The sequence below is a fragment of the Oncorhynchus keta genome, chromosome 28, assembly GCF_023373465.1.
Source record: "Oncorhynchus keta strain PuntledgeMale-10-30-2019 chromosome 28, Oket_V2, whole genome shotgun sequence".
NCBI classification, from domain to species: Eukaryota; Metazoa; Chordata; class Actinopteri; order Salmoniformes; family Salmonidae; genus Oncorhynchus; species Oncorhynchus keta.
The window spans coordinates 67,417,473-67,441,705 of NC_068448.1; the positions used below are offsets into that span (position 1 = coordinate 67,417,473).

The 24,233-nt window shown below is 49.1% G+C and overlaps 1 protein-coding gene across 1 annotated transcript in view; it reads right to left on the reverse strand.

The window, feature by feature from the left end:
• Positions 1–418: 418 nt before the first annotated feature.
• Positions 419–24,233, reverse strand: part of LOC118374197 (suppressor of tumorigenicity 14 protein) — a 44,480-nt gene continuing 20,665 nt past the window's right edge. Inside the window, exons 8-20 of the mRNA XM_052484243.1 lie at positions 21,651–21,791; positions 19,464–19,563; positions 19,140–19,243; positions 18,465–18,598; positions 9,657–9,761; positions 9,411–9,521; positions 4,759–4,872; positions 4,507–4,626; positions 3,549–3,600; positions 3,435–3,516; positions 1,138–1,456; positions 734–870; positions 419–550 (exon numbers count right to left, since the gene is read on the reverse strand). Of these exons, the coding sequence (XP_052340203.1) occupies positions 419–550; positions 734–870; positions 1,138–1,456; positions 3,435–3,516; positions 3,549–3,600; positions 4,507–4,626; positions 4,759–4,872; positions 9,411–9,521; positions 9,657–9,761; positions 18,465–18,598; positions 19,140–19,243; positions 19,464–19,563; positions 21,651–21,791 (1,651 nt within the window). The remainder of the gene's footprint in view (positions 551–733; positions 871–1,137; positions 1,457–3,434; positions 3,517–3,548; positions 3,601–4,506; positions 4,627–4,758; positions 4,873–9,410; positions 9,522–9,656; positions 9,762–18,464; positions 18,599–19,139; positions 19,244–19,463; positions 19,564–21,650; positions 21,792–24,233) is intronic.

Consider the following 24,233-nt stretch of genomic DNA (forward strand, 5'->3'; position numbering starts at 1 on the left):
CACTTCAATTGCTGTGTGCAGTGTGGACATGAGATAAACCAGGCACATCATCATCTCCAAGTGGTCACTTCACAGAGAACAAATACACCACTGGGATAATCAGGAGTGGGGACAGGGGAAGTGGAGAGGGGGAACAGTCAGGACAGACAGACCACTGGAATGATAAGGGACAAGTGGGGAGAGAGGAGCAGTCAGGAGGACAAAGAGAGGTGCTTGGCCATACATGAAGAGGGGTGGGTATGATGGGGTGGGGAGTAACAGTTGATAATGATGTCAGTGACATGGGGCCTGGTATAAATCATAAAACAGGGGCTGCGTGGTGATGTCTTTTACCCCCTGTTACAGTCACATGGTGCCAGCCACTGAGTCTGTTCACATGCTGATGTCATCCAGACGCGCTCTGTCAGTCTGCTGTCTGTCAGACCTGTCCTTTAGTCTGCAGGTGGATCCAGTCCGTGAACTTGGTGACCTGTGTGTAGACTCCAGGGCGGTTCTGCCGAGCGCACCCCCTCCCCAGCTCACGATCCCCGCCAGGAACCACCGACCCTCTCTAGACACACCAGAGGACCCCTGAGTCACCCTAAACACACACACACACACGTTTAAACACAGACAGACACGTAAACAGGAAAACATACACACAGATAAAACTCAGCAAAGACAATGTAGAGGCACTTTAACATACATAATGACAAAACAAACACACACCACACACTCAGAAACCCCTCCTCACCTGACAGGCATCCACTCCCTCCTGCAGGTTGCCAGCACACAGCATCCTGGGAGTGACAGCGTCCTCATATAGCTTGTTACAGTTGTTCCTGTTGATGATCTTCACTGTGGCCTCCTGCAGCAGAGATGCCAGCTCACCTGGAACAAACACAGGAAGTCAGTAACACTTTGTTTTGTATAGCTAGTTCTGTTAGAGTTAGTATTTACCTGGCATTTACAACAACAAAAATATGTGCAAGCCCTGAACTCAACAGAACATTCTTTATAGAATGTTGTATGAACGGGTAACTAGCAAATCGTACAAGGATTCCAAAGAGACCAAAGTGTGTCAGTTGTCATGTTGGACACATTGTCTATTTTCTGCCAGGTATCCAACATCAGCCGTTATCCCTGGGCAACTCTTACCATCCTCCATCAGGACCCCCCAGCCCGTGACGTGGCAGCTAGTCCCGGTGGTGAAGGCGTGGGAAGAGGCGGGGACACAGACGGGCTGTACCAAGTCATTGAAGTAGACAGGGGTGCTGAGCTCCAGCAGGGCGATGTCGTAGTCAGAGGTAAACTGGTCGTACTGGGAGTGGAGGATGATACGACGGATCTGTCTGGTGGCTGCAGCGTTGCTGGCCGTGTTCATCACACGCACGCCCATGTAGGCACGCCAAGACCGCGCATCAGAGTACCTACACACACAGCCATGCAGGGACACATATTGAAGTACACAGGCACACTAATCATTATTACAGTAATGATGATGATGATAACGATGATAAGGACGATGATGTTTTGGATTTTTGATTTGATTTGATCTCTTTTAGTCCCCATTTGAACTAATCTTCCAAGAGTCCTTAAACATTGAAATACAATTTATAATGATGATGATGATGATGATGATGAGGAGGAGGAGGAGGAGGACAAATGATGATGATGATGAGGGACTATGATGATGATGATGAGGACTATGATGATGATGATTATGAGGGCTGATGATGATGACTATTATGATAATGATGATGACTATGATGATGATGATAAGGACTATGATGGGTTGTACCGTGGCGGAGATCTTTGTGGGCTATACTCGGCCTTGTCTCAGGATGGTAAGTTGGTGGTTGAAGATATCCTCTAGTGGTGTGGGGGCTGTGCTTTGGCAAAGTGGGTGGGGTTATATCCTTCCTGTTTGGCCCTGTCCGGGGTGTCCTCGGATGGGGCCACAGTGTCTCCTGACCCCCTCCTGTCTCAGCCTCCAGTATTTATGCTGCAGTAGTTTATGTGTCGGGGGGCTAGGGTCAGTTTGTTATATCTGGAGTACTTCTCCTGTCCTATTCGGTGTCCTGTGTGAATCTAAGTGTGCATTCTCTAATTCTCTCCCTTCTCTCTTTCTTTCTCTCTCTCGGAGGACCTGAGCCCTAGGACCATGCTCCAGGACTACCTGACATGATGACTCCTTGCTGTCCCCAGTCCACCTGGCCATGCTGCTGCTCCAGTTTCAACTGGCCTGGGCCCTAGGACCATGTCCCAGGACTACCTGACATGATGACTCCTGCTGTCCCCAGTCCACCTGGCCATGCTGCTGCTCCAGTTTCAACTGTTCTGCCTTACTATTATTCAACCATGCTGGTCATTTATGAACATTTGAACATCTTGGCCACGTTCTGTTATAATCTCCACCCGCCAGAAGAGGACACAGCCAGAAGAGGACCGTGGCCACCCCAGTCATATGCTCTCCAGTCTAATTCTCTGGTCATTTCTTTCTCTCTCTCTCCACCCGGGCCAGGACCTGCTCTCTCTAATTCTCTTTCTTCTCTCTCTGAGGACCTGAGCCCTAGGGCCGTGCCCCAGGACTACCTGACATGATGGCTCCTTGCTGTCCCCAGTCCACCTGACTGTGGGCCCTAGGACCATGTCCCAGGACTGCCTGACATGAGTTTCAGTCCACTGTTCTGCCTGTTCTGCTTATTATTCGACCATGCTGGTCATTTATGAACATTTGAACATCTTGGTCATGTTCTGTTATAATCTCTACCCGGCACAGCCAGAAGAAGACTGGCCACCCCACATAGCCCGGTTCCTCTCTAGGTTTCTTCCTAGGTTTTGGCCTTTCTAGGGAGTTTTTCCTAGCCACCGTGCTTTTACACCTGCATTGTTTGCTGTTTGGGGGTTTTAGGCTGGGTTTCTGTACAGCACTTTGAGATATCAGCTGATGTACGAAGGGCTATATAAATACATTTGATTTGATTTGATTATGATGATGATGATAAGGACTATGATGATGATGACAAGGACTATGATGATGATGACAAGGACTATGATGATGATGACAAGGACTATGATGATGATGACAAGGACTATGATGATGATGACAAGGACTATGATGATGATGACAAGGACTATGATGATGATGATAAGGACTATGATGATGATGACAAGGACTATGATGATGATGATAAGGACTATGATGATGATGATAAGGACTATGATGATGATGACAAGGACTATGATGATGATGATGATGTGCAGCAGGACTATGATGATGATGATGATGAGGAGGACAGACCCGCCCACTATGCATGATGTTGACGATGATGATCATCATCACGAATGTAAACGAAACTGGTGAACACAGCAATGCTGACTACAATAACTAAGCATCTCCTGACCCCTCCTGTAGCCTGGTGTCAGAGTCCTGGAAGCCTGTGTGAGTGTGCAGAGATGAGCCAGCGGCTGGTGACCAGGGTCGCTCCACACACATGCCCATAGCGCTCCATCTGTAGACTGACCTGCCACGTTCTGCCACGCCCCTGGGTCATTTATGTCCCCACGCATCAGACCCGCCCACTATCTTAGCACGCTTCCTGGGCCGGGTGCCACAACCTGGGGGTCATTTATGAACATTAACTGGTGTAAAAATGTGTTATAACTGGTGTAGGTGTAGGTTCATACATGTGTTATAACTGGTATATGTAGGTTCATACGTGTGTTATAACTGGTATATGTAGGTTCATACGTGTGTTATAACTGGTATATGTAGGTTCATACGTGTGTTATAACTGGTGTGTATGTAGGTTCATACATGTGTTATAACTGGTATATGTAGGTTCATACGTAAGTGTTATAACTGGTATATGTAAATGTTCATACGTGTGTTATAACTGGTATATGTAGGTTCATACGTGTGTTATAACTGGTATGTTCATACATGTGTTATAACTGGTATATGTAGGTTCATACATGTGTTATAACTGGTATATATAGGTTCATACGTGTGTTATAACTGGTATATGTAGGTTCATACGTGTGTTATAACTGGTAGGTTCATACATGTGTTATAACTGGTATATGTAGGTTCATACGTGTGTTATAACTGGTATATGTAGGTTCATACGTGTGTTATAACTGGTATATGTAGGTTCATACATGTGTTATAACTGGTATATGTAGGTTCATACGTCCAATTTGTAAGTCGCTCTGGATAAGAGCGTCTGCTAAATGACTTAAATGTAAATGTATCGTGTGTTATAACTATATGTGTGTTATAACTGGTATATGTAGGTTCATACATGTGTTATAACTGGTATATGTAGGTTCATACATGTGTTATAACTGGTATATGTAGGTTCATACATGTGTTATAACTGGTATATGTAGGTTCATACATGTGTTATAACTGGTATATGTAATTTCATACGTGTGTTATAACTGGTATGTGTAGGTTCATGCTTGTGTTATAACTGCTATGTGTAGGTTCATACGTGTGTTATAAGTGGTAATGAGTCTCACCGCAGCGCGTCTCGTCTGATCCATCAGAACAGTCTTTGATGCCGTCACACTCTGGGTTGATCTTATTCACACACTTCCCATTGGCACACTTATAGGAGGATGGAGAGCAGCCCTTATGGACTGGACACACAGAAAGAGAGGGAGGGAGGGGAAAACAGAGAAAGAGAGAGGGATTGAGGATTGGATGAATATAAACAAAGAAAGATGCAGACGGATAGAAGGACGGATGGACCAATTGACAGACGGACTCACATGCTTTAGTGCAGTTGATCTCATCACTGCGGTCCTTGCAGTCTATGACACCATCACAAACGGAGGACTTGGAGACACACACCTTGTTGTGGCACATGTGGTAGCAGTGACCTGCTGGGGGGACAACAAATCAATTCAAATGTTATTTGTCACATGCCCCGAACCTTACCGTTAAATGCTTACTTATAAGCCCTTAACCAACAATGCAGTTCAAGAAATAGAGATAATAAAATATTTACTAAATAAACGAAAGTAAAAAAATAAATTAAAAGTAACACAATAAAATAACAATAACGAGGCTATATACAGGGGGTACCGGTTAGTCAATGTGCGGGGGTACAGGTCAGTAATGAGGCTATATACAGGGGGTACCGGTTAGTCAATGTGCAGGGGTACAGGTTAGTAATGAGGCTATATACAGGGGGTACCGGTTAGTCAATGTGCAGGGGTACAGGTTAGTAATGAGGCTATATACAGGGGTACCGGTTAGTCAATGTGCAGGGGTACAGGTTAGTAATGAGGCTATATACAGGGGGTACCGGTTAGTCAAAGTGCAGGGGTACAGGTTAGTAATGAGGCTATATACAGGGGGTACCGGTTCGTCAATGTGCAGGGGGTACAGGTTAGTAATGAGGCTATATACAGGGGTACCGGTTAGTCAAAGTGCAGGGGTACAGGTTAGTAATGAGGCTATATACAGGGGGGTACCGGTTTGTCAATGTGCAGGGGTACAGGTTAGTAATGAGGCTATATATGGGGGTACCGGTTAGTCAAAGTGCAGGGGTACAGGTTAGTAATGAGGCTATATACAGGGGTACCGGTTAGTCAATGTGCAGGGGTACAGGTTAGTAATGAGGCTATATACAGGGGGTACCGGTTAGTCAAAGTGCAGGGGTACAGGTTAGTAATGAGGCTATATACAGGGGTACCGGTTAGTCAATGTGCAGGGGTACAGCTTAGTAATGAGGGCTATATACAGGGGGTACCGGTTAGTCAATGTGCAGGGGTACAGGTTAGTAATGAGGCTATATACAGGTGGTACCGGTACTGGGTCAGTGTGCGGTGGTACAGGTTAGTCGAGGTAATTTTGTACATGTAGGTCGGGGTGAAGTGACTCTGCATAGATAATAAACAGCGAGTAGCAGCAGTGTAAAACAAAGGGGGAAGGGGGTCAATGTAAATAGTCAGAGTGGCCAGTTGATTAATTGTTCAGCAGTCTTATGGATTGTGGGTAGAAGCTGTTATGGAAACTTTTGGACCTAGAGTTGGTGCTCCAGTACCACTTGCCATGCGGTAGTAGAGAGAACATATTTATTATTATTATATAGAACAGTCTATGACTTGGGTGACTGGAGTCTCTGACAAATATTTGGGCCTTCCTCTGACACCGCCTGGTATAGAGGTCCTGGATGGCAGGGGAAGCTTGGCCCCAGTGATGTACTGGGCCATACACAGGACCCTCTGTGCGCCTTATGGTCAGATGCCGAGCAGTTGCCATACCAGGCGGTGATGCAACCTGTCAGGATGCTCTTGATGGTGCAGCTGTAGAACTTTTGAGGATCAGGGGACCCATGCCAAATCTTTTCAGTCTCCTGAGGGGAAGAAGGTGTTGTCGTGCCCTATTCACGACTGTCTTGGTATGTTTGTACCATGATAGTTTGTTGATGATGTGGACACCAAGGAACTGCTCTACTACAGCCCCGTTGGTGTGAATGGGGAGTGTTTAGCCCTCCTTTTCCTGTAGTCCACGATCAGCTCCTTTGTCTTGCTCACGTTGAGGGAGAGGTCTCTGACCTCCTTATAGGCTGTCTCATCATTGTCGGTGATCAGATCTACCAAATCAAATCAAATCAAATGTATTTATAAAGCCCTTACATCAGCCGATGTTACAAAGTGCTGTACCGAAACCCAGTCTAAAGCATCAAACAGCAAGCAATGCAGGTGTAGCATGGTGGCTAGGAAAAACTCCCTAGAAAGGCCAGAACCTAGGAAGACACCTAGAGAGGAACCAGGCTATGAGGTGTGGCCAGTCCTGTTCTGGCTGTGCGAGGTTGAGATTATAACAGAACATGGCCAAGATGTTCAAATGTTCATCATTCAGAGTATCTCTTCCGCTCCTGCTGTCTCTAGAGAGTTGAAAACAGCATGTCTGGGACAGGTAGGACGTCAGGTGAACAGGTCAGGATTCCATAGCCGCAGGCAGAACAGTTGAAACTGGAGCAGCGGCACGACCAGGTGGACTGGAGGCAGCAAGGATTCATCAGGTAGTCTGGGGCATGGTCCTAGGGCTCAGGTCCTCCGAGAGAAAGAGAGAACAACACTGTTGTGTAGTCAGCAATCTTAATGATGGTGTTGAGTTAGGCTTGCCACGCAGGCGTGGGTGAACAGGGAATACAGCAGAGGAATAAGCACACACCCCTGAGTGGCCCCGTGTTGAGGATCAGCCTGGCAGATGTGTTGTTGCCTACTCTTACCACCTGGGGGCGGCACGTCAGGAATTCCAGGATCCAGTTGCAGAGGGAGGTGTTTAGTCCCAGTGTCCTTAGCTTACTGATGAGCATTGTGGGCACTATGGAGTTGAACGCTGAGCTGTCGTCAATGAACAGCATTCTCACGTAGGTGTTCCTTTTGTCCAGGTGGGAAAGGGAAGTGTGGAGTGCGATTGAGATTGTGTCATCTGTAGATCTGTACGGGCGGTGTGCGAATTGGAGTGGGTCTAGGGTGTCCAGGATGATGGTGTTGATGTGAATCATGACCAGCCTTTCAAAGCACTTCATGGCTACCGATGTGAGTGCTACAGGGCGGTAGTCATTTATTCAGGTTACCTTCGCTTGCTTGGGCACAGGGACTATGGTGATCTGCTTGAAACATGTCGGTATTACAGATTCGTCAAGGGAAAGGTTGAAAATGTCATTGAAGACACTTTACAGTTGGTACATGCATGCTCTGAGTACACATCCTGGTAATTCGTCTGGCCCTGCGGCCTTGTGAATGTTGACCTGGTTAAAGGTCTGAGCGTGATCACACAGTCGTCCCGAACAGCTGGTGCTCTCATGCATGCTTCAGTGTTGCTTGCCTCAAAGCACACATAAAAGGCATTTAGCTTGTCTGGTATGCTTGATTCCCTGGGCAGCCCGCAGCTGGGTTTCCGTAATAGTTTGCAAGCCGTGCCACATCCGACGAGCGCCAGCGCCGGTGTAGTAGTATTCAATATTAGACTTGTATTGATGGTTTTTCTGTTTGATTGTTTGTCTTGAGGGCGTAATGGAATTTCTTATAAGCGTCCGGATAAGAGTCCCACTCCTGAACGCAGCAGCTCTAGCCTTTAGCTTGGTGAAGATGTCGCCTGTAATCTATGGCTTCTGGTTCAAATATGTACACATGGTCACTGTGGGGACGTCGTCGATGCACTTATTGATGACGTCGGTGACTGAGGTGTTATACTCCTCAATGCAATTGGATGTATCCCGAACATATTCCAGTCTGTGCTAGGAAAACAGTCCTGTAGCATAGCATCCTTATTATCTGACCACTTCCATATTGAGCTTAGTCCCTGGTACTTCCTGCTTTAGTTTTTGCTTGTTAGCAGGAATCAGGAGGATATAATTATGGACAGATTTGCCAAATGGAGGGTGAGGGAGAGCTTTGTATGCATCTCTTGTGTGGAGTAAAGGTGGTCTAGAGCTTTTTCCATTGGTTGCACGTGTGACATGCTGGTAGAAATGAGGTAAAACGGATTTAAGTTTGCCTGCATTAAAGTCCCCGGCCACTAGGAGTGCCGCTTCTGGATGAGAATTTTCTTGTCGTGCTTATGGCCTTATACAGCTTGTTCAGTTCAGTCTTAGTGTCACATTCTGGACCCTAGTTCTTGTGTTATTTCTTTGTTTTAGTTGGTCAGGACGTGAGTTGGGTGGGTATTCTATGTTTTGTGTTTCTGGGATTGGGTTTCTTGTTTGGCTGATATGGTTCTCAATCAGAGGCAGGTGTTAGTCATTGTCTCTAATTGGGAACCATATTTAGGTAGCCTGTTTTCTGTGGTGGTTTCTGGGTGGTTATTTTCAGTCTTTGTGTGTCTGCACCAGATAGAACTGTTTCGGTTGTCACTTTGTTGTTTTGTGTTTTGAAGTGTTCAGTTTTCCATTAAAATGATGAACACTAACCACGCTGCGCTTTGGTCCTCTCTATCTCCAGATGACAACCGTTACACTTAGTGCCAGCAAATTAAGTTTGTTCGAGGTGAGTAATCGCTGTTCTGATATCCAGAAACTATGTTTGGTCATACGATACGTTAGCAGCAACATTATGTACAAAATAAGTTGTAAACAATTTTTTTTTTTTTTAAAACGGCACAGTTGGTTAGGAGCACATAAACGGCTGCCATCCCCCGGGGACATTATTATTACAGAGTAAACACCTGACCTAGGGAACGCACGCACGCACGCACACACACACACACCCACAGAAACGCACCAAGACCCAGAAATGGGGAGAGGGGCCATCCTTACCACAGACCAGTCCTCCATGCAGCTGGCATAATGAAGACAAGTAACAAATGGTCTCACACAACCTTATGATGAACAAACAATGCAATGATTATAAGTAGTTTATAATTAAGATAAAGTGTGTGGTCCAGGCATGTGTATGGTACTCACCACAGTCGGCCTCCTCGCTGCTATCTCCACATTTACTCTGGCTGTTACATTGGCTGCTGTGAGGCCGGCACTGACCGTTCCTACAATACACCTCACCTGGACGACAGGTCGCTACACACAACACAATATACTGGTCTTGTTTTGAAGAAATACAGTACTTAGTGCACAGGCAGATCACTTATGGTGATCTTCGTCATCCTTACTGGATACATGTACAGTATGTGAGGAGTGTTGAGGATAACATACAGCATTTAGCCTCGTCCCGTCCATCTGAACAGTCTCTGACTCCGTCACACACCTTCCTGAGAGGAACACACCTCCCATCCCCACAGCGGAACTGGCGAGGACACACTGAAGAGAGAGAGCGGGGGTTGAGAAAGGGAGAGATGAGAGAAAGAGAGACTGACTACAGTATCTCTGTATGGGTGAGAACCTGGAATCTACAGGTCTGTCTCAGTTTGTATGGTAGAGTTGAGTATTTCGGGTTGTATAGCTCTGTATTGGCTAGTGTAAAGGACGTCACACTGCTTGCTCAGCCAGTACCACGTCCTCCTGATTCCACCGAAGTCTTGAACCCTAGCACCTCTGCCTTGCTAGCACATGTAACAGCCCTCTGAAGCCTCTACCAGTCGGCGCCTGTGAAAGTTAACAATTTGGCGGCGCAGGTGGCGACACTTCAGTCTGAGGAGTAAGTTTCCCATCCAAATTAACTACACTTGCTGTCTTACTAGTTTGTGGTAGAAGTGTGAGGTAGAGGTGTGTGGTAGAGTTGTTTGGTAAAAGTGTGTCAGGTAGAGTTGTGTGATACAGGTGTGGGGTAGAGATGTGAAACAGGTGTCTGTGGTAGAGGTGTTTGATACAGGTGTCTGTGGTAGAGTTGTGTGATACAGGTGTCTGTGGTAGAGGTGTTTGATACAGGTGTCTGTGGTAGAGGTGTTTGATACAGGTGTGTGGTAGAGAGTGTTTGATACAGGTGTCTGTGGTAGAGGTGTTTGATACAGGTGTCTGTGGTAGAGGTGTTTGATACAGGTGTCTGTGGTAGAGGTGTTTGATACAGGTGTCTGTGGTAGAGGTGTTTGATACAGGTGTCTGTGGTAGAGGTGTTTGATACAGGTGTGTGGTAGAGGTGTTTGATACAGGTGTCTGTGGTAGAGGTGTTTGATACAGGTGTGTGGTAGAGGTGTTTGATACAGGTGTGTGGTAGAGGTGTTTGATACAGGTGTCTGTGGTAGAGGTGTTTGATACAGGTGTGAGGTAGAGGTGTGTGATACAGGTGTGTGTGTGTGTGGTAGTGAAGTGTGATACAGGTGTGTGTGGTAGAGTTGTTTGGTAAAGGTGCGTGAAACAGGTGTGTCAGGTAGAGTTGTGTGATACAGGTGTGTGGTAGAGGTGTTTGATAGAGGTGTCTGTGGTAGAGTTGTATGATACAGCTGTCTGTGGTAGAGGTGTTTGATACAGGTGTGTGGTAGAGGTGTTTGATACAGGTGTCTGTGGTAGAGGTGTTTGATACAGGTGTCTGTGGTAGAGGTGTTTGATACAGGTGTGTGGTAGAGGTGTTTGATACAGGTGTCTGTGGTAGAGGTGTTTGATACAGGTGTCTGTGGTAGAGGTGTTTGATACAGGTGTGTGGTAGAGGTGTTTGATACAGATGTCTGTGGTAGAGGTGTTTGATAAAGGTGTCTGTGGTAGAGGTGTTTGATACAGGTGTCTGTGGTAGAGGTGTTTGATACAGGTGTCTGTGGTAGAGGTGTTTGATACAGGTGTGTGGTAGAGGTGTTTGATACAGATGTCTGTGGTAGAGGTGTTTGATAAAGGTGTCTGTGGTAGAGGTGTTTGATACAGGTGTGTGTGGTAGAGTTGTTTGGTAAAGGTGTGTGAAACAGGTGTGTCAGGTAGAGTTGTGTGATACAGGTGTGAGGTAGAGGAGTGTGATACAGGTGTGAGGTAGAGGTGTGTGATACAGGTGTGTGTGTGGTAGAGATGTGTTATACAGGTGTGTGGTAGAGGGGTGTGATACAGGTGTGTGGTACAGGTGTGTGATACAGGTGTGTGGTAGAGGTGTGTGATACAGGTGCGAGTGTGGTAGAGATGTGTGATAGAGGTGTGTGGTAGAGGTGTGTGATAGAGGAGTGTGGTAGAGGTGTGTGATACAGGTGTGTGTGATAGAGGTGTGTGATACAGGTGTGTGGTAGAGGTGTGTGATACAGGTGTGTGGTAGAGGTGTGTGATACAGGTGTGTGGTAGAGGTGTGTGATAGAGGTGTGTGATACAGGTGTGTGGTAGAGGTGTGTGATACAGGTGTGTGGTAGAGATGTGTGATACAGGTGTGTGGTAGAGGTGTGTGATACAGGTGTGTGTGATAGAGGTGTGTGATACAGGTGTGTGGTAGAGGTGTGTGATACAGGTGTGTGGTAGAGGTGTGTGATACAGGTGTGTGGTAGAGGTGTGTGATACAGGTGTGTGTGATAGAGGTGTGTGATAGAGGTGTTTGATACAGGTGGGTGGTAGAGGTGTGTGATACAGGTCTGTGGTAGAGGTGTGTGATACAGGTGGGTGGTAGAGGTGTGTGATACAGGTGTGTGTGTGATACAGGTGTGTGATAGAGGTGTGTGATACAGGTATGTGGTAGAGGTGTGTGATACAGGTGTGTGTGATAGAGGTGTGTGATACAGGTGTGTGATACAGGTGTGTGGTACAGGTGTGTGATAGAGTGTGATACAGGTGTGTGGTAGAGGGGTGTGATACAGGTGTGTGGTAGAGGTGTGATACAGGTAGAGGTGTGTGATACAGGTGCGTGTGTTGTAGAGGTGTGTGATACAGGTGTGTGTGATAGAGGTGTGTGATACAGGTGTGTGGTACAGGTGTGTGATAGAAGTGTGTGATACAGGTGTGTGGTACAGGTGTGATAGAGGTGTTTGATACAGGTTGATACAGGTGTGTGGTAGAGGTGTGTGACTACAGGTGTGTGATACAGGTGTGTGGTAGAGGTGTTTGATACAGGTGTGTGTGTGGTAGAGAAGTGTGTGATACAGGTGTGTGGTAGAGGTGTGATACAGGTGTGTGGGAGAGGTGTGTGTGTGTGTGTGTGTGTGTGTGTGTGTGTGTGTGTGTGTGTGTGTGTGTGTGTGTGTGTGTGTGTGTGTGTGTGTGTGTGTGTGTGTGTGTGTGTGTGTGTGTGTGTGTGTGTGTGGTAGAGAAGTGTGTGATACAGATGTGTGGTAGAGGTGTGTGATACAGGTGTGTGCATGATACAGGTGTGTGGTACAGGTGTGTGATAGAGGATTGTGACAGAGGTGTGTGGTAGAGATGTTTGGTAGAGGTGTGTGGTAGAGGTGTTTGATACAGGTGTGAGGTAGAGGTGTGTGGTAGATGTGATTGATACAGGTGTGTGTGATACAGGTGTGAGGTAGAGGTGTGTGGTAGAGGAGTATGATACAGGTGTGAGGTAGAGGTGTGTGGTAGATGTGATTGATACAGGTGTGTGTGATAGAAGTGTGAGGTGTGTGTGTGTGTGTGTGTGTGTGTGTGTGTGTGTGAGAAATGTGTGTGTGAGGTGTGTGTGTGTGTGTGTGTGGTGTGTGTGTGTGTGTGTGTGTAAAGTGTGTGTGTGTGTGGTAGAGAAGTGTGATACAGATGTGTGGTAGAGGTGTGTGATACAGGTGTGTGCATGATACAGGTGTATGGTACAGGTGTGTGATAGAGGATTGTGACAGAGGTGTGTGGTAGAGATGTTTGGTAGAGGTGTGTGGTAGAGGTGTTTGATACAGGTGTGTGATAGAGGTGTGTGATACAGGTGCGTGGTAGAGATGTGTGGTAGAGAAATGTGATACAGGTGTGAGGTACAGGTGTGTGGTAGAGATGTGTGATAAAGGTGTGTGGTATAGGTGTGTGGTAGAGGTGTTTGATACAGGTGTGAGGTAGAGGTGTGTGGTAGAGATGTGTGATAAAGGTGTGATAGAGGTGTGAGGTAGACAAGAGTGATACAGGTGTGTGATACAGGTGTGTGGTAGAGGTGTGTGATACAGGTGTGTGGTAGAGGTGTGTGATACAGGTGTGTGGTAGAGGTGTGAGGTAGACAAGTGTGATACAGGTGTGTGTGATACAGGTGTGTGGTACAGGTGTGTGATACAGGTGTGTGGTAGAGGTGTGTGATACAGGTGTGTGGTAGAGGTGTGTGATAGAGGTGTGTGATACAGGTGTGTGATAGAGGTGTGTGATACAGGTGTTTGGTAGAGATGTGTGGAAGAGAAATGTGATACAGGTGTGAGGTACAGGTGTGGTAGAGATGTGTGATAAAGGTGTGTGGTGTAGGTGTGTGTAGAGTTGTTTGATACAGGTGTGAGGATAGAGGTGTGTAGGTAGAGGTGTGTGTGATAGAGGTGTGAGGTAGACAAGTGTGATACAGGTGTGTGATACAGGTGTGTGGTAGAGGTGTGATACAGGTGTGTGGTAGAGGTGTGTGGTAGAGGTGTGTGATACAGGTGTGTGGTAGAGGTGTGTGATACAGGTGTGTGGTGGAGGTGTGTGATAGAGGTGTGTGATACAGGTGTGTGATAGAGGTGTGTGATACAGGTGCGTGGTAGAGATGTGTGGTAGAGAAATGTGATACAGGTGTGAGGTACAGGTGTGTGGTAGAGATGTGTGATAAAGGTGTGTGAGGTACAGGTGTGTGGTAGAGTGTGTTTGATACAGGTGTGAGGTAGAGGTGTGTGGTGTGAGGTGTGTGTGATAGAGGTGTGAGGTAGACAAGTGTGATACAGGTGTGTGTGATACAGGTGTGTGGTAGAGGTGTGTGATACAGGTGTGTGGTAGAGGTGTGTGATACAGGTGTGTGGTAGAGGTGTGTGATAGAGGTGTGTGATACAGGTGTGTGATAGAGGTGTGTGATACAGGTGCGTGGTAGAGATGTGTGGTAGAGAAATGTGATACAGGTGTGAGGTACAGGTGTGTGGTAGAGATGTGTGATAAAGGTGTGTGGTATAGGTGTGTGGTAGAGGTGTTTGATACAGGTGTGAGGTAGAGGTGTGTGGTAGAGGTGTGTGTGATAGAGGTGTGAGGTAGACAAGTGTGATACAGGTGTGTGTGATACAGGTGTGAGGTAGAGGTGTTAAAGATGTGAGGTTTAGGTGTGTGGTATAGGTGTGTGATACAGGTGTGTGATAGAGATGTGTGGTAGAGATGTGGGATACATGTGTGAGGTAGAGATGTGTAGTGGAGATGTGTGAGACAAGTGTGTGTGATACTGGTGTGTGGTAGAGATGAGTGATACTGGTGTGAGGTAGAGGTGTGTGGTAGATGTGATTGATACAGGTGTGTGTGATACAGGTGTGAGGTAGAGGTGTGTGGTAGAGGAGTATGATACAGGTGTGAGGTAGAGGTGTGTGGTAGATGTGATTGATACAGGTGTGTGTGATAGAAGTGTGAGGTAGAGATGTGTGATAGAGGTGTGTGATACAGGTGCGTGGTAGAGATGTGTGGTAGAGAAATGTGATACAGGTGTGAGGTACAGGTGTGTGGTAGAGATGTGTGATAAAGGTGTGTGGTATAGGTGTGTGGTAGAGGTGTTTGATACAGGTGTGAGGTAGAGGTGTGTGGTAGAGGTGTGTGTGATAGAGGTGTGAGGTAGACAAGTGTGATACAGGTGTGTGTGATACAGGTGTGTGGTAGAGGTGTGTGATACAGGTGTGTGGTAGAGGTGTGTGATACAGGTGTGTGGTAGAGGTGTGAGGTAGACAAGTGTGATACAGGTGTGTGATACAGGTGTGTGGTACAGGTGTGTGATACAGGTGTGTGGTAGAGGTGTGTGATAGACAGGTGTGTGGTAGAGGTGTGTGATAGAGGTGTGTGATACAGGTGTGTGATAGAGGTGTGTGATACAGGTGTTTGGTAGAGATGTGTGGAAGAGAAATGTGATACAGGTGTGAGGTACAGGTGTGTGGTAGAGATGTGTGATAAAGGTGTGTGGTGTAGGTGTGTGGTAGAGGTATTTGATACAGGTGTGAGGTAGAGGTGTGTGGTAGAGGTGTGTGTGTGATAGAGGTGTGAGGTAGACAAGTGTGATACAGGTGTGTGTGATACATGTGTGTGGTAGAGGTGTGTGATACAGGTGTGTGGTAGAGGTGTGTGATACAGGTGTGTGGTAGAGGTGTGAGGTAGACAAGTGTGATACAGGTGTGTGTGATACAGGTGTGTGGTAGAGGTGTGTGATACAGGGGTGTGGTAGAGGTGTGTGATACAGGTGTGTGGTAGAGGTGTGTGATAGAGGTGTGTGATACAGGTGTGTGATAGAGGTGTGTGATACAGGTGCGTGGTAGAGATGTGTGGTAGAGAAATGTGATACAGGTGTGAGGTACAGGTGTGTGGTAGAGATGTGTGATAAAGGTGTGTGGTATAGGTGTGTGGTAGAGGTGTGTGATACAGGGGTGAGGTAGAGGTGTGTGGTAGAGGTGTGTGTGATAGAGGTGTGAGGTAGACAAGTGTGATACAGGTGTGTGTGATACAGGTGTGTGGTAGAGGTGTGTGATACAGGTGTGTGGTAGAGGTGTGTGATACAGGTGTGTGGTAGAGGTGTGAGGTAGACAAGTGTGATACAGGTGTGTGTGATACAGGTGTGTGATACAGGTGTGTGGTAGAGGTGTGTGATACAGGTGTGTGGTAGAGGTGTGTGATAGAGGTGTGTGATACAGGTGTGTGATAGAGGTGTGTGATACAGGTGCGTGGTAGAGATGTGTGGTAGAGAAATGTGATACAGGTGTGAGGTACAGGTGTGTGGTAGAGGTGTTTGATACAGGTGTGAGGTAGAGGTGTGTGGTAGAGGTGTGTGTGATAGAGGTGTGAGGTAGACAAGTGTGATACAGGTGTGTGTGATACAGGTGTGTGGTAGAGGTGTGTGATACAGGTGTGTGGTAGAGGTGTGTGATACAGGTGTGTGGTAGAGGTGTGAGGTAGACAAGTGTGATACAGGTGTGTGTGATACAGGTGTGTGGTAGAGGTGTGTGATACAGGTGTGTGGTAGAGGTGTGTGATACAGGTGTGTGGTAGAGGTGTGTGATAGAGGTGTGTGATACAGGTGTGTGATAGAGGTGTGTGATACAGGTGCAGGTGGTGGTAGAGATGTGTGGTAGAGAAAGAGGTGTGATACAGGTGTGAGGTACAGGTGTGTGGTAGAGATGTGTGATAAAGGTGTGTGGTATAGGTGTGTGGTAGAGGTGTTTGATACAGGTGTGAGGTAGAGGTGTGTGGTAGAGGTGTGTGTGATAGAGGTGTGAGGTAGACAAGTGTGATACAGGTGTGTGTGATACAGGTGTGTGGTAGAGGTGTGTGATACAGGTGTGTGGTAGAGGTGTGTGATACAGGTGTGTGGTAGAGGTGTGAGGTAGACAAGTGTGATACAGGTGTGTGTGATACAGGTGTGTGATACAGGTGTGTGGTAGAGGTGTGTGATACAGGTGTGTGGTAGAGGTGTGTGATAGAGGTGTGTGATACAGGTGTGTGATAGAGGTGTGTGATACAGGTGCGTGGTAGAGATGTGTGGTAGAGAAATGTGATACAGGTGTGAGGTACAGGTGTGTGGTAGAGATGTGTGATAAAGGTGTGTGGTATAGGTGTGTGGTAGAGGTGTTTGATACAGGTGTGAGGTAGAGGTGTGTGGTAGAGGTGTGTGTGATAGAGGTGTGAGGTAGACAAGTGTGATACAGGTGTGTGTGATACAGGTGTGTGGTAGAGGTGTGTGATACAGGTGTGTGGTAGAGGTGTGTGATACAGGTGTGTGGTAGAGGTGTGAGGTAGACAAGTGTGATACAGGTGTGTGTGATACAGGTGTGTGGTAGAGGTGTGTGATACAGGTGTGTGGTAGAGGTGTGTGATACAGGTGTGTGATAGAGGTGTGTGTGATACAGGTGCGTGGTAGAGATGTGTGGTAGAGAAATGTGATACAGGTGTGAGGTACAGGTGTGTGGTAGAGATGTGTGATAAAGGTGTGTGGTATAGGTGTGTGGTAGAGGTGTTTGATACAGGTGTGAGGTAGAGGTGTTTGGTAGAGGTGTGTGTGATAGAGGTGTGAGGTAGACAAGTGTGATACAGGTGTGTGTGATACAGGTGTGTGGTAGAGGTGTGTGATACAGGTGTGTGGTAGAGGTGTGTGATACAGGTGTGTGGTAGAGGTGTGTGATAGAGGTGTGTGATACAGGTGTGTGATAGAGGTGTGTGTGATACAGGTGCGTGGTAGAGATGTGTGGTAGAGAAATGTGATACAGGTGTGAGGTACAGGTGTGTGGTAGAGATGTGTGATAAAGGTGTGTGGTAGAGGTGTTTGATACAGGTGTGAGGTAGAGGTGTGTGGTAGAGGTGTGTGTGATAGAGGTGTGAGGTAGACAAGTGTGATACAGGTGTGTGTGATACAGGTGTGTGGTAGAGGTGTGTGATACAGGTGTGTGGTAGAGGTGTGTGATACAGGTGTGTGGTAGAGGTGTGTGATAGAGGTGTGTGATACAGGTGTGTGATAGAGGTGTGTGATACAGGTGCGTGGTAGAGATGTGTGGTAGAGAAATGTGATACAGGTGTGAGGTACAGGTGTGTGGTAGAGATGTGTGATAAAGGTGTGTGGTATAGGTGTGTGGTAGAGGTGTTTGATACAGGTGTGAGGTAGAGGTGTGTGGTAGAGGTGTGTGTGATAGAGGTGTGAGGTAGACAAGTGTGATACAGGTGTGTGTGATACAGGTGTGAGGTAGAGGTGTTAAAGATGTGAGGTTTAGGTGTGTGGTATAGGTGTGTGAAACAGGTGTGTGGTAGAGATGTGTGATACAGGTGTGTGATAGAGATGTGTGGTAGAGATGTGGGATACATGTGTGAGGTAGAGATGTGTAGTGGAGATGTGTGAGACAAGTGTGTTATACTGGTGTGTGGTAGAGATGAGTGATACTGGTGTGAGGTTGAGGTGTGAGGTAGAGGTGTGTGGTAGAGGTGTGAGGTAGAGGTGTGAGGTAGAGGTGTGTGGTAGAGGTGTGAGGTAGAGGTGTGTGAGACAGGTGTGAGGTAGAGGTGTGTAAGACATACTGCTCTCAGGGGAGAAGGCTCTGTAGAGAAGGTAGAAGCCCTTGTGAGTGACAGACTCATCAGAGTGGAAGTGTAGAGAGACGGGAGAGGAGTAGGTTTTCTTTCTGCTGCTGTCAGTCATGGGGTTACACAGCCTGAGACAACACACACCACAGTTAATATGACACACACACACACACACACACACACACACACACACACACACACACACACACACACACACACACACACACACACACACACACACACACACACACACACACACACACACACACACACACACACACACACATCAAATTGTATCTGTCACATGCGTTGAATACAACAAAACCTAGACCTTACAGTGAAACGCTTACTTACAAGCCCTTAAAACCAACAATGCAGTTTTAAGAAAAATACCTACAAAAATAAGAAATAAAAGTAACAAATTATTAATTAGCAGCAGTAAAATAACAATAGCGAGGCTATATACAGGGGGTACCAGTATAGAGTCAATGTGCGGGGGCACCGGTTAGTCGAGGTAATTGAGGTGATATGTACATATAGGTAGAGTTTTTAAAGTCACTAAATACATACATAGAGTTCATGTAACATGCACACACCACATAGACAGTATTCACATTCACTGTGCAGTATGTCACTAGGTACTGCTACCATCGCAACGCTTGTGGTGACCCTCCAATGTCCAGCCAGTCTTTCTCACAGCCGTCCGAAGACGAAGAGTCCTGGATATTCAACGTCACAATTGTCATGGAGATCAGGTATCCAGGCAACGGCGCCTGAAAGAGACACAACGGAGAGAAGTAGTGGTTCAGATGCAGGAATGTGGAGAGACCTACTGTCAACACACACACACACACACACACACACACACACACACACACACACACACACACACACACACACACACACACACACACACACACACACACACACACACACACACACACACACACACACACACACACACACTGTGGGTCTCCTGGGGTGTGAGCTCACCCGTATGGTCCAGCTGCAGTCGATGTTTGGGGGATAGTGGGCAGGGTAGTACGGAGAGGACAGAGTGCCATTCCAGGAGGACAGAGAGCCTCCACAACCTACAGGGGGCGACGGTGACACAGACCACACATCAACAGGAGTCTATAGGACAGCTGTAATAGACATAAGACCTATTGTAAAATACAGACAGTATCTTGGAGACTTGTGTTAGCTCCCAGAGCCAAGGCATTGGACTGACATGGTCTTTATTCTAGAATGTCTGTTACAGAGGTGTAATAAAGAACGAAAGAAAGTCGAACACTCTAAATATGCACCCAATGATTGAATTTACAACCAGCGTTTCGGCAAGCAGTGCCATCCCCAGGGTTGTAGTGTGTGGTAATAGAAAATATTTTTTATAACTAAATCAAGATGGACCACAGCCTGTCATGTCAAACGGGAACAAATGAGTCATAGGGGGCAGAGCGAAGCAGGAGCGAGATCCTATTGGCGCGTTCTAGCATATATTTGCACATTTCCGTTCGGTAACGTCTAGTCTGTGAAGTGCACGTGTGCAATAACTGAATTCTCCCTTGCTTCTGTCTAAAGAACTACATTTTTCTAAAACTTTTTCTGCGTCCACTCTGTTCATAACAGATTCTAGTTTTGGGAACAGAAAACTGTATTGAGATGTTTCATCGATATCAAAATTTGCAGAATGACGGTCAAAATCCATCATCTTCTCCCACTGCCGGCCGGCACTTGGCTTCCACTCACTAGAGGAAATGCCAAGCGGATGCTTCATATTTTTTTTATTCATATTTCTCTATGGGGGTGCCACAGGGTTCAATTCTCGGGCCGACTCTTTTCTCTGTATATATCAATGATGTTGCTCTTGCTGCGGGCGATTCCCTGATCCACCTATACGCAGACGACACCATTCTATATACTTTCGGCCCGTCATTGGACACTGTGCTATCCAACCTCCAAACGAGCTTCAATGCCATACAACACTCCTTCCGTGGCCTCCAACTGCTCTTAAACGCGAGTAAAACCAAATGCATGCTCTTCAACCGATCGCTGCCTGCACCCGCATGCCCGACTAGCATCACCACCCTGGATGGTTCCAACCTTGAATATGTGGACATCTATAAGTACCTAGGTGTCTGGCTAGACTGCAAACTCTCCTTCCAGACTCACATCAAACATCTCCAATCAAAAATCAAATCCAGAGTCGGCTTTCTATTCCGCAACAAAGCCTCCTTCACTCACGCTGCCAAGCACACCCTAGTAAAACTGACTATCCTACCGATCCTCGACTTAAAACGATGTCATCTACAAAATGGCTTCCAACACTCTACTCAGCAAACTGGATGCAGTCTATCACAGTGCCATCCGTTTTGTCACTAAAGCACCTTATACCACCCACCACTGCGACTTGTATGCTCTAGTCGGCTGGCCCTCACTACATATTCCTCCAATGTCGCCAGACCCACTGGCTCCAGGTCATCTACAAGTCCATGCTAGGTAAAGCTCCGCCTTATCTCAGTTCACTGGTCACGATGGCAACACCCATCCGTAGCACGCGCTCCAGCAGGTGTATCTCACTGATCATCCCTAAAGCCAACACCTCATTTGGCCGCCTTTCGTTCCAGTACTCTGCTGCCTGTGACTGGAACAGAATTGCAAAATCGCTGAAGTTGGAGACTTTTATCTCCTCTCAACTTCAAACATCAGCTATCCGAGCAACTAACCGATCGCTGCAGCTGTACATAGTCTATAGGTAAATAGCTCACCCTTTTCACCTACCTCATTCCCATACTGTTTTTATACTGTTTTTATTTATTTACTTTTCTGCTCTTTTGCACACCAATATCTCTACCTGTACATGCCCATCTGATCATTTATCACTCCAGTGTTAATCTGCAAAATTGTATTATTCGCCTACCTCCTCATGCCTTTTGCACACATTGTATATAGACTGCCCATTTTTTTCTACTGTGTTATTGACTTGCTAATTGTTTACTCCATGTGTAACTCTGTGTTGTCTGTTCACACTGCTATGCTTTATCTTGGCCAGGTCGCAGTTGCAAATGAGAACTTGTTCTCAACTAGCCTACCTGGTTAAATAAAGGTGAAATAAAAAATATTTTTATTTTTTTATACATCTGGTGAAATAACTGTCTGTGGTAATAGTGTGTCTTTCCTGCTTTGGGAATGGCCTGGAAGTAGGCCTTGAAGATGGCTCCATCTCTCTGTCTGCTGAAGGAGAAGGTGACCAGCATCACGTTACCAGACGACGTCAGCTTCATTACAGGAGATGAGCCAGACACTGGGAGACCACACCACCTGAAATAGACAGATAGAAATGTCACAATACATACAGGCGCGCACGCACCTACGCACGCACGCACCCACGCACGCACCCACGCACGCACCCACGCACACACCCACCCACGCACCCACCCACGCACCCACGCACTCACCCACGCACGCACGCACCCACACACACACCCACGCACCCACGCACCCACGCACCCACCCACGCACGCACGCACCCACACACGCACCCACGCACCCACCCACCCACCCACGCACGCACCCACGCACGCACCCACCCACGCACCCACCCACCCACCCACCCACACACACACGCACCCACGCACCCACGCACGCACGCACCCACGCACCCACGCACGCACTCACCCACGCACTCACCCACGCACCCACTCACGCACCCACACACGCACCCACGCACCACGCACGCACCCACGCACGCACGCACGCACCCACCCACGCACCCACGCACGCACGCACCCACGCACGCACACACCCACAAACGCACGCACGTACCCACGCACCCACGCAAGCACGCACCCACCCACGCACGCACGCACCCACGCAAGCACGCACCCACCCACGCACGCACGCACGCATGCACCCACCCGACCACGCACCCACGCACGCACCCACCCACGCACGCACGCACGCACCCACGCACCCACCCACGCATGCGCGCACGCACCCACCCACGCACACACGGACCCTCGCACGCACCCACGCACCCACGCACGCACCCACGCACAGACGCACACACGCACCCACCCACACACACCCATGCACGCACCCACGCACCCACACACCAACGCACGCACGCACCCACGCACCCACGCACCCCACGCACCCACGAACGCACCCACCCATGCACGCACGCACCCACGGAACCCACCCACCCACGCACACACCCACGCACCCATGCACCCACGCACCAACGCACCCACCCACGTACAGACGCACGCACCCACGCACCCACGCACCCACGCACGCACCCACCCACGCACGCACCCACGCACACACCCACGCACCCCACGCACCCATGCACGCACCCACCCACGCACGCACGCACCCACGCACCCACCCACCTACGCACACCCCACGCACACACCCACGCACCCACACACACACCCACGCACGCACGCACCCACGCACCCACCCACGCACGCAAGCAAGCACCCACGCACGCACGCACCCACCCACGCACCCACCCACCCACGCACGCACCCACCCACGCACCCACGCACCCACGCACGCACGCACCCATGCACCCACCCACGCACGCACGCACCCACGCAAGCACGCACCCACCCACGCACGCACGCACGCACCCACCTGCCCACGCACCCACGCACGCACCCACGCATGCGCGCACGCACCCACCCACGCACACACGGACCTCGCACGCACCCACGCACGCACCCACGTACGCACCCACGCACACACGCACGCACGCACCCACCCACACACACCCATGCACGCACCCACGCACCCACACCAACGCACGCACGCACCCACGCACCCACGCACCCCACGCACCCACGAACGCACCCACCCACGCACGCACGCACCCACGGAACCCACCCACCCACGCACACACCCACGCACCCATGCACCCACGCACCCACCACGTACAGACGCACGCACCCACGCACCCCACGCACCCACGCACGCACCCACCCACGCACGCACCCACGCACACACCCACGCACCCCACGCACCCATGCACGCACCCACCCACGCACGCACGCACTCACGCACCCACCCACGCACACACCCACGCACACACCCACGCACCCACACACACCACCCACGCACGCACGCACCCACGCACCCACCCATGCACGCAAGCAAGCACCCACGCACGCACGCATGCACCCACGCACCCACCCACCCACGCACGCACGCACCCACGCACCCACCCACCCACGCACCCACGCACGCACGCACCCACGCACGCACGCACGCACCCATGCACCCACACACGCACCCACGCACCCACGCACGCACCCACGCACGCACCCACCCACGCACCCACGCACCCACGCACGCACCCACGCACCCACGCACGCACACACCCACACCCACCCACCCATGCACGCACCCACGCACACACGCACGCACGCACCCACCCACGCACGCACGCACCCACCCACGCACCCACGCACGCACCCACCCACGCACGCATCCACCCACGCACGCACCCACGCACCCACCCACGCATGCACGCACCCACGCACGCACCCACGCACCCCACGCACGCACCCACCCACCCACGCACGGACGCACCCACCCACGCGCGCACCCACCCACGCACCCACGCACGCACCCACCCACGCATACACCCACGCACCCACCCACGCACAGACGCACACACCCACGCACCCACCCACGCACCCACACACCCACGCACGCACCCACGCATCCACGCACCCCACGCATCCACGCACCCCACGC